Source organism: Penaeus japonicus, unplaced genomic scaffold (genome assembly GCF_977035675.1).
Source record: "Penaeus japonicus unplaced genomic scaffold, GWHDUDI00000001_assembly GWHDUDI00000012, whole genome shotgun sequence".
Lineage (NCBI taxonomy): Eukaryota > Metazoa > Arthropoda > Malacostraca > Decapoda > Penaeidae > Penaeus > Penaeus japonicus.
Window position 1 is genome coordinate 43066848 of NW_028234414.1, and position 13193 is coordinate 43080040.

The window sequence follows — 13193 nt, forward strand, 5'->3', positions numbered from 1 at the left end:
ATTTTTATGAAACTAAATTTCACAAAAGCAACCATTTCTCCCTCTCCCCTTTTCTCTTCTCCCTTCCTCCCCTCTCCTTTTCTTCCCCTTCTTCACTTCTCCCTCCTCCCCTCCCCTCCCCTCCCTCTACCATCATTCCCTCCCCTCCCCTCTCCCCTTCTCCCCTCCCTCCTCCTCCTCACCTCCCCTCTCCCCTACCTCCTCTCCCTCCTCCCCTCCACCCCTCCCCTCCCCTCCCTCCCCCCTCTCCTCCCCTCTCCTTCCCTCCCTCTCCCCTACCTCCTCCCCTCCCTCTCCCCTCTTCCCCTCCCTCACCCCTTCCATCATTCCCTCCCCTTCCATTTCCCTCCCACCTCCCCACCCCTCCCATCCTCCCCTCCTACCTCTCCCACCCATACCTCCTCCCCTCTCCCCTCTCCCTGCTCCCTCTCCTCTCCTCCCTTTCCCCTCCTCCAGGTGCACATGTCCAACCAAGAAACCCACAAATACCTACGGCGACACAAGCCCGGCATCCGGCTTGAGGAGATCAAAGCCCCGCCCAAGAACTACCAGCGACCTCACGGCTTCGATCACATCCCTCAGGTTATCCACGAGCAGAGGAAGAGAGGAGCACCGCAACCTGTAAGTGTATGTGGCCTCTCTGGGGGGTTGAGGGGTTGGGTTGGGTGGGGTTGGGGTGGGTGGGGATGGGGTGATGGGTATGAGGGAGGGTTGGGGTGGAGGGTTTAGGGGGTGGTCTCTAGAGGTGGAGGTGGGGCGAAGGTTGGGGTGGAGGGTTTAGGGGTGGGTGGAGGGTGGGTGGTAAATGGGTTGGGGGGAGGGGGGAGGGGAGAGGATGGGGGTGAGGATTGAGTGTGTGCGTGTGTGTGTGTGTGTGTGTGTGTTTGCGTGTGCATATGCACTTTTAATATATACTACATAGATAAGTATGGATAGATAGATATGCATATACAAATCACTTGGCAGATATATATATATATATATATATATATATATATATATATATATATATATAGAGAGAGAGAGAGAGAGAGAGAGAGAGAGAGAGAGAGAGAGAGAGAGAGAGAGAGAGAGACAGACAGAGACAGAGAGAGATAATACATAAATAGATAGATAGATACAGATATAGATATAACTAGCCTAATACATATAGATATACACAGATTGACATAGATATATATATAAACATAGATATATAGACACAGATATAGATAAGCTGACATGGATGTTTCACTCTCAGTTAACCTAAATTAACCTAAACTCAAACCCGAAACTCACGTATTGAAAACTTCTTTCCGTAGCCCATCGCTAACCGACCCGTTATCAAGATAACTTCCACGGACGAAAAAATCTCGGAATATTACGATTTCTTGCAAGAGGAAATGAGAAGGTACGTTCTGGTCCTTGAGAGCCGCAAGGGACAATGATGTGTTCAGTGATTTCCCCCCCCCCCCCTTTCTATGTCTTCCTTTTTTTTCTTGTCTTCTTTTGTTTTTTGTTTTTGTTTTCGTTTCTGTTTTTTGTTGTTTTTTCTTTTCTTTTTTTGTCTTTATCTTATTTTTATTTTGTTCTGTCTTCTTTTGTTTTTTGTTTTTGTTTTTCGTTTCTGTCTTTTGTTTTTGTTTTTCATTTTTTTGGTCTTTATTTTTTTTGTTTATTTAATTTCTGTCTTCTTTTGTTTTTTGTTTTTGTTTTTCGTTTCTCTGTCTTCTTTTGTTTTTTGTTTTTGTTTTTCGTTTCTCTGTCTTTTGTTTTTGTTTTCATTTTTTTGGTCTTTATTATTTTTTTTTTTTTTAATTTCTGTCTTCTTTTGTTTTTTGTTTTTGTTTTTCGTTTCTCTGTCTTCTTTTGTTTTTTGTTTTTGTTTTTCTCTGTCTTCTATTTTTTTTTTCTTCTTTTTTTTTCGTTTCTCTGTCTTCTTTTTTTTTCTTTCTTTTGTTTTTTGTTTTTGTTTTTCGTTTCACTGTCTTTTTTTTTTCTTTCTTTTGTTTTTTGTTTTTGTTTTTCGTTTCTCTGTCTTCTTTTGTTTTTTGTTTTTGTTTTCATTTCTCTGTCTTCTTCTTCTTTTTTTCTCTATCTTCTTTTTTTCTGTCTTCTTTTGTTTCATAGTCTTCAACATCTTTTTTTTATGGCGGTTCATTAATTTAATGTTATCTTTTAGATGGGATTACGTTGAAAAAAAGGTACGAATGAAAATTAGATATATTCACAAAACAATATTTTGTTAAATGTGTGGTTATTCTCATTCGGATTTTTTTCTTTCTTTTTCTATTTCTTTTTTGGCTTATATACAAATCTTAATTAGCCTTTATAATATGCATCAAGGATTTCGGATGTCATTGCTTCTTCTGACACTTCACATATGCATGAAACAGAATTTTATCATTGCAATGTATGTCCAGTCATAAATCTAATTAACCCTTTGAGGCACCCGGGGTTCGAATTTATCCAAATTTTTTCAATGCCCCTTTACAATATCATGGCTCAAATCTCGCCCCATTTCTTTTTTTTATATATTTTGCCACTTAGAGACGCACAGCCTTATATCCTAACTAAATTAACAAAAAATAAGTCAATTTAACCTAACTCACTGAAGCACAGAGAGAAATTAGTATCTGGCAACCCTCCCTATTCAGTGTTATTCTGTGTTATATTTTGTGTTATTTTTTTCTCTGAATCCCCATGCCTCAAAGAGTTAATTAAAGGATGAATTAAAGACATCGGATTAATGCAAAACAGTAACATTAGAGGATTGTATAAGAACAGATATACATTTTTTCATCTACGCACGAAGATAAATCAATAGAGAGATTAAATATATATCTATAATCTACATCAGATATATATTTATATGATTTCATTATTAGTGGTAACAGTTCTATGTTCTATACGGTATCTACGACAAATAAGAACTAATTTAAACCAGTCTTAAACCTATTAGTATTAATGCATAAACATGAAAATAAATACGTGTTCTCGAATAATCTGTAATCCTTCAGAAATAAGAAGAAAAAAAAAGGTTTTTATGAGACTGTTACACCCTTTTCCTTACCACTCTGTAATTCCTAAAACTTACTTCTTAAGGAAAACAGTATATATATAGAAATAAATTGGTGAATCAAATGATACGAAAGAATCAATTTCCTAAAATTTGTTTCCCTCAATTTAAATGTTAAGGACAGATAAATAACAAGGAGACGAGACGAAAATAAGTTCGGTTCTTAGATATAAAAGCCGTTATTCATCACTCTAAATGAAATCAAATTAAGTAAATGATATATTAATATATCCCTCTATATGTCCAAATTAAAAAAAAAGTATATATATATACAACAAACTGATACCGATATTAACATTTTTTAAAAAGTTAGTACGTTCTAACTATTACTGTTACTTCTCACTTAATCTAACTTTTTAAAGATGATGATGCCATGACACTACCAAAAACAACATTAAAAGCATTTCTTTCCACTAACTTCTTCTAATTATATAAATCAAACTTGTTAAAGCTCATTTCATCTAACTTTAACTTTAACTAACTCTTATCTAAATCAATCTAACCTGCCAACTGGCCAATCAACAAAGATAACATCATCAGTCTAATAATTATCAAACAATATAGAAAAAAAACATAATACTTTAAATCAAAGTTCCTCCTACTAACAAAATAAACCTAAAAATAACACACAAGAAAAAAACAAAAAACTTCCTCACACTAATTCAAATACCAAGATCTAAAAAAAAAAAAAAAAAAAAAAAAAAAAAAAAAAAAAAAAAAAAAAAAAAAACAAAAAAAAATACAAAACACACCAAGATGGACCTTCCACTAACTTAACCTTCCTTCCACTAAGCTAACCTTCCTTCCGTTTCCCTCTCACCTAGTCCCACTCCGGACTTTAACCCGGACACTCCTTGGGACGCGCCTTTGGCCACGAAAATTCACCGTCCCAATCATCCGAGGTCAGTCCCCTCCTTTGGGTCGAGGTCAGTCCCCAGTCCCCCTCCTTTGGGCCGAGGTCGTCCAGAGAGGATCATAGACTGCTGCAGATTTTTTTGTTTTTTTTTTTAGGCTAGCCCAGCGCATTAGGCTAGATTGCTAAATACCTAAATTGTTGTTGTTGTTGTTGTTTGTTGTTGTTGCAGGTTGCTTTGAGACTTTTTTTTTCTTTTTTTTTTCCTTTTTTTTCTTTTTTTTTGTGTGTGGCATGTTGGTCTGGTTTTGTTGTTTTTTTCCCATCGTTGTGTTGTTATTATCATTGTTGTTTGTTAGCTTTGCGGTCATCTGTATTTTTGCTCGCATTTATTAGGGTCATATATATATATATATATATATATATATATATATATATATATATATATATATATATATATATACATATGTGTATATGTATGTATATGTATATGCATATGTATAAAGATATATACATACTGTATATATATACATACATATATATATATATATATATATATATATATATATATATATATATATGTATATATATGTATATATATATATATGTATATATATATATATATATATATATATATATATATATATACAGTACAACACAGGTTTATATTCTAGAGCTTGCTTGCTAAACCGCCGTGTGCTTCATATGTTCTCAGTCTATCTGGTAAGCAATGTGAAAGCGAGAGACTGTGAGTGATATGAAACATTGTAAGGAAAAGAAACATCTAATTCGCTTCGTTCGAGTGGAATGAGACTCATCATCTGGCGGGAATATCAAGAAAATACCCTTTTATATATATATATATATATATATATATATATATATATATATATATATATATATATATAATGACAAATGAAACTGACTTGGCAAAAGTCATATATACATCCTAAAGAAATGGATATTTCCCCCTTTTTATAAAGCATATTCTACATGTTTAAAAGAATGATTTGCAGATACATTTAGATATATAGATCGGTCAAAAGATCATACACACTATAAATGAGGGTAAGTATATCAGTCCACATACACACTTAGGCAAATGGACAACCCAAAAAAGCCGTTAAAAATTAAAAAAAATAACGGCCATTCTAACGGACAAAAACAAAACAGTCTCGCCAGAACTTACCTCAACGCTTATATTAACTAACCGTCATACTAACCTCTTTCCCTCCACGGACCAGATCTGCAGAGACCAAGGACATCAAAGTCGACATCCGGCAGGAGAAGATGAAGGCGGTGAAGGAAGGACTGGTTAATCAGAATATGGAGAACCAGGAGAAGTCGGAGGAGCACCTAGTGAAGTGGAAAGGCGCCGTGGCCTTCGGGGCGGGTGTTCCTCCACCCGAGCTGGTGTCGAAGGGGTGAGTTTGGGGAAGAAGGAACGTGTGTGTCTTTGGAATGGAGGCTTCGCGCGAAATGGGTTGTTTGTGAACTTAAGATACGAAGGGAAGGGAAGGGAAGGGAAGGGTGGGTTGTGTGTTTCTGTTCTGTTATTCGTTGGTTTGTTTACGTTTGCGTGTGTGAGAGAGAGAAAGAACATATATATATGTGTGTGTGTGTGTGTGTTTATATATACAAATCTACATGTATGTGTTGCGTGTTTGTGTGTAAATGTAATTGCAATGCATCAACACTTTGATTTAAAGCTGGCATCGATTCGAAGCCAGACACTCCAGGGCATTCATTCCAAGTATGAGTACGCACGCATCTTCAACACATATTGAAATTCGTGAACGCAAACAAAACCACCACCACCACCACCACCTCATGGAACCCAACCACTAAACCTCTCTCCTTCTCTCTCTCTCCCCCCACCCCCTTCCCCCCTTCCCCCCCTTAACAGCCGGACGACCCCAACCACCAACATGAAGGCGGCTTCGGAGCTTCGTCAGATGCTTCGTTCGAACGGTGCCTCGGCCAAGTCGAAGGCGCCCGCCCCTCCGAGCCAACAAGGACCCGGGAAAGTGTCCACAGAGGACGACGCGGGTCCTTACAACTTCAGACAGATGTTGAGGAAGACTAACTACGCCCCTACAGACACGATCAGGAAGAGGCAGCTGAAGCGGGACGGAATTAATGGGTATGGATCAGAGTACCAGATGTAAATCATGAATCATATTTGATGTAAATGTCAAGCGAGAGTGTATCTATTTTGCGTTTTATTCCTTTCACGTTTTATTTTGCGTTCGTTCGTTATCTCCCGCCTACTTGTATGATGGAGGATGGAATATAGATATTGAGACAATATTGAATTGAAGTGGAATATAGAAAAAAATATATATATAAATATATATTTGCATGTTCTTCGCCTTAGATTAATTAAAAATACACCCACCCCCCGTAAAAGACACCCCTGTAGTATATGTTGTGTCACACCCTCCCCCATTCCCCTTCCTCTCCCTCCCCTCCCCATCCCCCCCCCAAAAAAAAGCAACTAACCCAAATTACTCCCTTTAACTAGGACCTCCTCGTAGATCCTATTTCATAATCTAGAATCCTCGTCTCTTTTCTCACCACAGAGAGTAAATGAAAGCAGTTACGCCCTACCTACTACGATGCTACCTACACTCACTCGCAAGATATCTTTCTTTAAACGCCGTTTTCTTCGGGTTTAAAGATCGATATTTCTGAATACTGTTATTGTTGTTGTTGTTTGTTGTTTGTTGTTTCTCCTCAGACACGCCCCCCCCCCTTCTCCCTCCCCTTTCAATACCCTAAAATGATAGCCGTCTATATATACACTTTGGGCATATATAGATCCTTTCTTATTAGAATGATGTTGTTGGTAGTTTTCTTTTTGAGAATGTCAATAGATTAATTCATGACAACTGTAGCATCAAGATGTAAAAAAAAATAACATAATAGATTTTGATTTGTCTTTCATAATCTCCCAGTTAATTAAACAACTGTAGAATGTATTCAAAGTAGGATTATTTCCCTAATAATGTTTTGCGAATGTGTTTCGTCATAAATATTCCGCCATATTCCGCCATTACTTTTCTTCGTCTTTTCTTAGGCAGAGATAGGCCTAGCTGTGAAAAAAAGAGTGGATATGGTAGCTGTGAAAAAAAATAAAATGGAATTTATAGATTTTACTTCTGGTAAAAGAGAGATTTATCTACCGTAACAGTGGGAAAAAAAGGAGATTTATGTATCGTAGCAGTGAGAAAAAAAGGGGATTTACGTACTGTAGCACTGATAGAGAGATAGAGAGAGAGGCGATGTCCATGTAGGGTGTTTGTACTAATGTTTATAGTTGTTTTTCATGCTAGTCATTTTGCTCTCCTTAAAGAGCTCTTGTTATTAATTAATATCACTCTTCAAATTCGCGTTGATTGATCTGTGGACGAGGAAAATCCCCAAAACAAGACCTTTTCAAATTCGATTGTTTTTTTTTGCAAAAAAATGATTTTTGTTTGGTCTTGTTTAGGATTTTTGGTTCATATGTTATGCATTCAGAGAGATATATTGTGTTTGTTATTCATACTGACATTCACACAGAAGATGGAAGAATGATGACTGAAATTACGTGTTTTATATTTCATGAGATAGAGGTATTCTGAATTTGATGAGATCATTGAGTAAAATTCCCAATACTCTTATGTCTGAATGTGTTATATTTATTTTCTTCAATGGCTGATAATATGTGACTGAAGAAGGTTTGTGTGGAAGAAGAGTATGTCAGCTTTTAACTCTATAAAGAACATTATCAGAACACCCTTTGTTTCAATTTTTCCTTTTTTTATACGAAAAATAATGTGTATAAGATATTTGAATTTCCTTCTACGATAGATGTTATACTCTACCTGACAACTTGTACTTATTCTCATATTCATGAAAAAGAATCCCTTTTTTACCTCATTTTCATTTACACTATCGTCACTATAAAACCTTCCTTTCTCTCTTTTCTCATTCTCAGCATTACGAAAAAGCCCTTTCTTTTCTTTCCTTACTCTTATTTTCACTATCACCATCACCTTCCTCATTTTCCTCACCATACATACCTCCCACATATTTCCCCATTCCCAACATCACCATAAAAAGACTCACCATCGACGAAAGGAAGACCTCTTTCTCATCACCATAAACGCTACCAAAGATCTTCCACCCTCTTCATCACCATAAGAGAATCCCTCTTTCCACCTTCCCGTCACCATAAATACCTCACCATAAGTTTCCCCAAATCTCATCATCACCATAAACCACCATAAATGCCCCCCTCCCCCCCTCTATAAGTTTCCCCAAATCTCATCATCACCATAAACCACCATAAATGCCCCCCTCCCCCCCTCTATAAGTTTCCCCAAATCTCATCATCACCATAAACCACCATAAATGCCCCCCTCCCCCCCTCTATAAGTTTCTCCAAATCTCATCATCACCATAAACCACCATACACGGAAGATCTCATCATCACCATAAACCACCATAAATGCCCCCCTCCCCCCCTCTATAAGTTTCTCCAAATCTCATCATCACCATAAACCACCATACACGGAAGATCTCATCATCCTCATCAGAATTCTTAATTAATCAGAATTCTTAATTAATTAATCAGAATTCTTAATTAATTAATCAGAATTCTTAATTAATTAATCAGAATTCTTAATTAATTAATTATCATTATTCTTAATTAAGGGAATTACAAACATGAAGTGTTTTGTGCTTTATTACATCCATAACATTTCATAGTATACATAGAAACCTACGATACACAATAATTCCAACGGAGTTATACTCAAAGTCACAATCCATGACTTTGTGATTAAAACTCTCCGTTGATAACAGTTACGTCACGTCACGCCTGGTGTGATTAGAGAGAAAGTTATCAAAATTGTGAGTAATTTTGATTTTGAATCTTTCCAACACCTTTTTTTTTTTTTCTTCTTCTTCTTCTTTCTTCTTTTTTCTTTTGTTCTTATTCGTGTTTTTTTTTTTTTTTCTTTTTCGTGTTTTTTTTTTTTTTTTTTTTTTTGGAAAGATCGTATTTGCGCGGGATAAGAAATACAAGATTTAATTTCATGCAGTGTATTTTGCTTTCGCGTCCAGACGTGGTAGTTATTTTAATACAATGTTTGTTATTATCTTTTTTTTCTCTTTCTTTTTATCATGTATTCATTTTTGTTAGATATGGCTAGTAACAAGTACGGTTTAACAGAGAGAATTTTGGTTCTATAAGTATATTGCATATATGATTTTTTTTTTTTTTTTTTTTTAAGTCTCAGTATATCTAAATGTTTGAATAATTCTTCAGATAACGAAGAATATATTCACCCAGGATGGATTTCTTAAAAAAAAAAAAATAATAAAAAAAAAATAATGATAACTTTCTACAATATTTTTTTCTTTTCTGTTTGTTTACTTTGCATCGTCATTGAGTTTTCTTTTCTTTTCTTTCTTTCTTTCTTTTCTCTCGTTTCCCACTTCAAGGATTAACATAGCCTTCACTGAGACATAATATAAAGGCTATATGACACTTCGAGTTGTAAGTAACTAAATGGATATCTTAATTGTAGGTGAAAAATAAAATGGTTTCAATAATCACTCTGTTATTGCTTGGAATTACAAAAAACATAATCATTCCATTTAACAAACCTCAAAACAGAATTCGATACTCCCTCACAGAATAAGTACGTATATATATACATATATATATATATATATATATATATATATACATAATATATATATATATATATATATATATATATATATATATATATATATGTAATATATTCATGTATATAACATATACATATAAATATATACATATACATATATATATATATATATATATAATATATATATATACATATACATATATAATTCTTCTGATAATATATATATACATATATAATTCTTCTGATAATATATATATATACATATATAATTCTTCTGATAATATATATATACATATATAATTCTTCTGATAATATATATATATATATATATATATATATATATATATATATACATATATACATACATATATACAATGTATTTATATCATACATAATCACACGCGAATGATTATAAATTTGTAACTGATAAGTAGCAAGAGTGAATATTTAAGCACTAACTGGCAACGTAAGGAGTGATGACCGTTAAGTTCTATTCTGTAAATATACAAAAGCATGGCAATAAAAGCACGTTTTCCATCCTTTTTTTTCTTCTAATAATATTAATGCACTACTGCCCCCAGAGTTACCCGAGCAACAACTATTGTGTACAGAGGTACGAACTAAAATTATTAACAATGAGTATTTCTCCTCCTCCCCTCCTCCCTTCCCCCCCCCCCCCCCCCCTTTCCCAAATAAATGAAGAAACACAAACGGAAAAAAACATATCCACATATATATATAAAAAAAAGAAAATGAGTCGTTATGGTAGACATTTCAAAAAAAGAGAAGAAGAAAAAAGAGAGATTTCTATTAAACCTAAAATCCAAGAACGTTTGAGTGAAACGTATTTATTTATTTTTTTATTTTTTTATATATTTTTTTTATTTTTTTATTTTTTTTATTATTATTTTTTTTTACAACCATTTAAGTTGAGCACCGAAGGCATTTTTGGCGCCTCTTCTTCAACTGGTTCTGAACTTTGACTAGAAATACTGTTTTTTTTTTATATAACAGACATCTTTGAATTACCATAACGTAAAGTATTTATAGAATATTACTGGATATTGACGAGACATTTGCTTGCTTTACAGATAGGATTAAAAGAGTGATATAGTGATATGAATTCATAACTATCAAATCGAAAGATATACAAGATTTACTCTTGAAGTCTATTATACGAATACAAAACTAGATGCACTGTACATCTCAAACCTATTATCTATTTAACGGAACTTCGGATGAAGCACATTTGCATCATAAACTTAAAACAAAATCAACTTTATAAATAATGCTTGCTATAGTATAAGTGAGGGTAATCCAGTCCCTCTTATAATTGCACTAATAATGCACCGATATATATTTTTTTAATCACAATAAAGTTTCCACTATTTTTTCTTTTTTCATCAAACATCATACCATTTTTTTTCCTCAGTCTGTAATGGACAAAAGACGAATCACTTTTAGTTCTGAATATTCTTGTTTTATAGAAACGTTCACATTATATTTTTTTCACATAAACAAAGGCTCTCTTTTCAGCCAAATTATATAGAATTGGTGCCAAAAAACCCAAGTTCATATATTACAGGTTATACAACCACGTGTCCACTATAATACAGTCTATTTTGTAGACATAATAAAGATGATATTGAAGGGTTTTTTTTTTAATTTTTATTAATCCATATTCTCAAAGGAGCCGTCATCATCATACGTAATCAATTAATCTATTTCTTCTAGATCATTCGAAACTCACTTCTATTAAGTAGTCATCTACAGTTCTCTTTTATAAGAAAGAACAATATGAGGCACAAGTCAATTAGTTTCAGACTCATACACACAAACACACACTCACACCAAACACCCCCCCCCCCAAAAAAAAAAAAAAAAAAAAAACAGTAACCCACACTTCCTTTTTCTTATTTTTTCCTTTTTTTTACTTAACGCACCCCTTAAACCCCTACCCTCACCCTCACCCACCCTCTCCCCTCTCCCTCTCCCTTTCCCCCCAATCACACACTTAATATAATCATAATAATATTCCCCCCCAGCCTTCACATACTGACTGAGTGACTGACTGACTGACTGACTGACTACCATCGCCCTAACCTAACCTAACCTAACCTAAGCCAGCTTGGCATACATGTCATCAATCTGTGGCGTGAAGTATCTTTTCAGCTGAGGTCGCTTCGATTTTAGGGTCGGGGTCAACAGGCCGTTCTGGACGCTGAAGAGGTCGGGGTGGAGGTATATGTCCTTGACCTGATGTTGAGCGGGGGGGAGAGAAAGGGAAAAAATAGGTTAATTTATGGGAAAAGGGGAAAGAGAGAAGGGGAAAAATTTGTTAAATTCGGGGAAAGTTGTTGAATTTTGATTGAAAATTTGATTAAAAATTTGATTATCTATCTTTTACAATATATATGCTTTCAAGTATATAAACAATAGGTTTCGTATGCATCACGTAATAAATTCTATAAAGAAAAGTTTATGATCAATATGACAGATATTCTCTGAATGTGTATTTGCCACGTAAACAAAATAAATGTTTATCAAGTAACATTTGTGTGCAACAGATTAAATTAATGCAATGCTAAATGGCTATATGGTATAGACAAATCAGTAATCAAATATTATTTAAAAAACTATAACAACAATACTACTAATACTTATAACAATTATGATAATATCAATAATACTAATAATAATGATAACAAAAATATCAACAATAAAAATTAATGGCAGCAATAATGATGATAATGATATCAATAATACTAATAATAATGATAAAAATATTAACAATAAAAATAATGACAATAATAATAATAATAATAATAATAACAAAGATAACAGTAACAATAATCATAATGACAACAACACTAACAATAACAATAAAAATCATCACCACCATCACCATCATCACCATTTCCAAACCAATTCCAACCAATTAAACCCAACCCAATTAAACCCAACCCAATTAAACCCAACCCAATTAAACCCAATCCCCTCACCTGTTCGAACGACTTGAGACCAGCTTGTTTGCCGAGGTTAACGATGTCGTCCATAATCAGCTGTTTGACGTGAGGATTAGCACAGAGCACCGAGAGTGTCCCAGGAATCTCTTGTTCCCGCGCCCAGTTCTTCACCGCCTCCACTTCCGGTACGATGATGGCGACGACACACGACTGGAGAGAGGAATTGGGGATTAATGGGTTTGTGGGTTTGTGGAATGGGTGGATGGGATGGATGGGTTTATGGGAAGAGGAATTGGGGATTAATGGGTTTGTGGGTTTGTGGAATGGGTGGATGGGATGGATGGGTTTATGGGAAGAGGAATTGGGGATTAATGGGTTTGTGGGATGGGAAGAGGAATTGGGGATTAATGGGTTTGTGGAAAGAGGAATTGGGGATTAATGGGTTTGTGGGATGGGAAGAGGAATTGGGGATTAATGGGTTTGTGGAAAGAGGAATTGGGAATTCATGGGTTTATGGAATGGGTGGATGAGATGGATGGGTTTATGGAATGAGGAATTGGGGATTAATGGGTTTGTGGAATGGGAGGATGAGATGGGAAGAGAAATCAGATTAATGGGTTTATGGAAAGAGG

The 13193-nt window shown here is 34.8% G+C and overlaps 2 protein-coding genes across 5 annotated transcripts in view; one reads left to right on the forward strand and one right to left on the reverse strand.

The window, feature by feature from the left end:
- The window catches only part of LOC122246899 (myosin-IIIb-like), a 71198-nt gene extending 63509 nt beyond the window's left edge, over nt 1–7689 (forward strand). The window contains exons 27-31 of the mRNA XM_086542834.1: nt 457–621; nt 1302–1390; nt 3883–3960; nt 5156–5335; nt 5818–7689. Coding sequence (XP_086398960.1) covers nt 457–621; nt 1302–1390; nt 3883–3960; nt 5156–5335; nt 5818–6079 — 774 coding nt within the window. The 3' untranslated portion in view covers nt 6080–7689. The remainder of the gene's footprint in view (nt 1–456; nt 622–1301; nt 1391–3882; nt 3961–5155; nt 5336–5817) is intronic.
- Nucleotides 7690–9359: 1670 nt separating this feature from the next.
- The window catches only part of LOC122246898 (long-chain-fatty-acid--CoA ligase 1), an 82939-nt gene continuing 79105 nt past the window's right edge, over nt 9360–13193 (reverse strand). For all 4 annotated transcript variants that reach the window (XM_086542836.1, XM_086542835.1, XM_086542837.1 and 1 more), the window contains 2 exons: nt 12598–12771; nt 9360–11851 (listed from right to left, as the gene is read on the reverse strand). In XM_086542836.1, the coding sequence (XP_086398962.1) occupies nt 11714–11851; nt 12598–12771 (312 nt within the window). In that variant the 3' untranslated portion in view covers nt 9360–11713. The remainder of the gene's footprint in view (nt 11852–12597; nt 12772–13193) is intronic.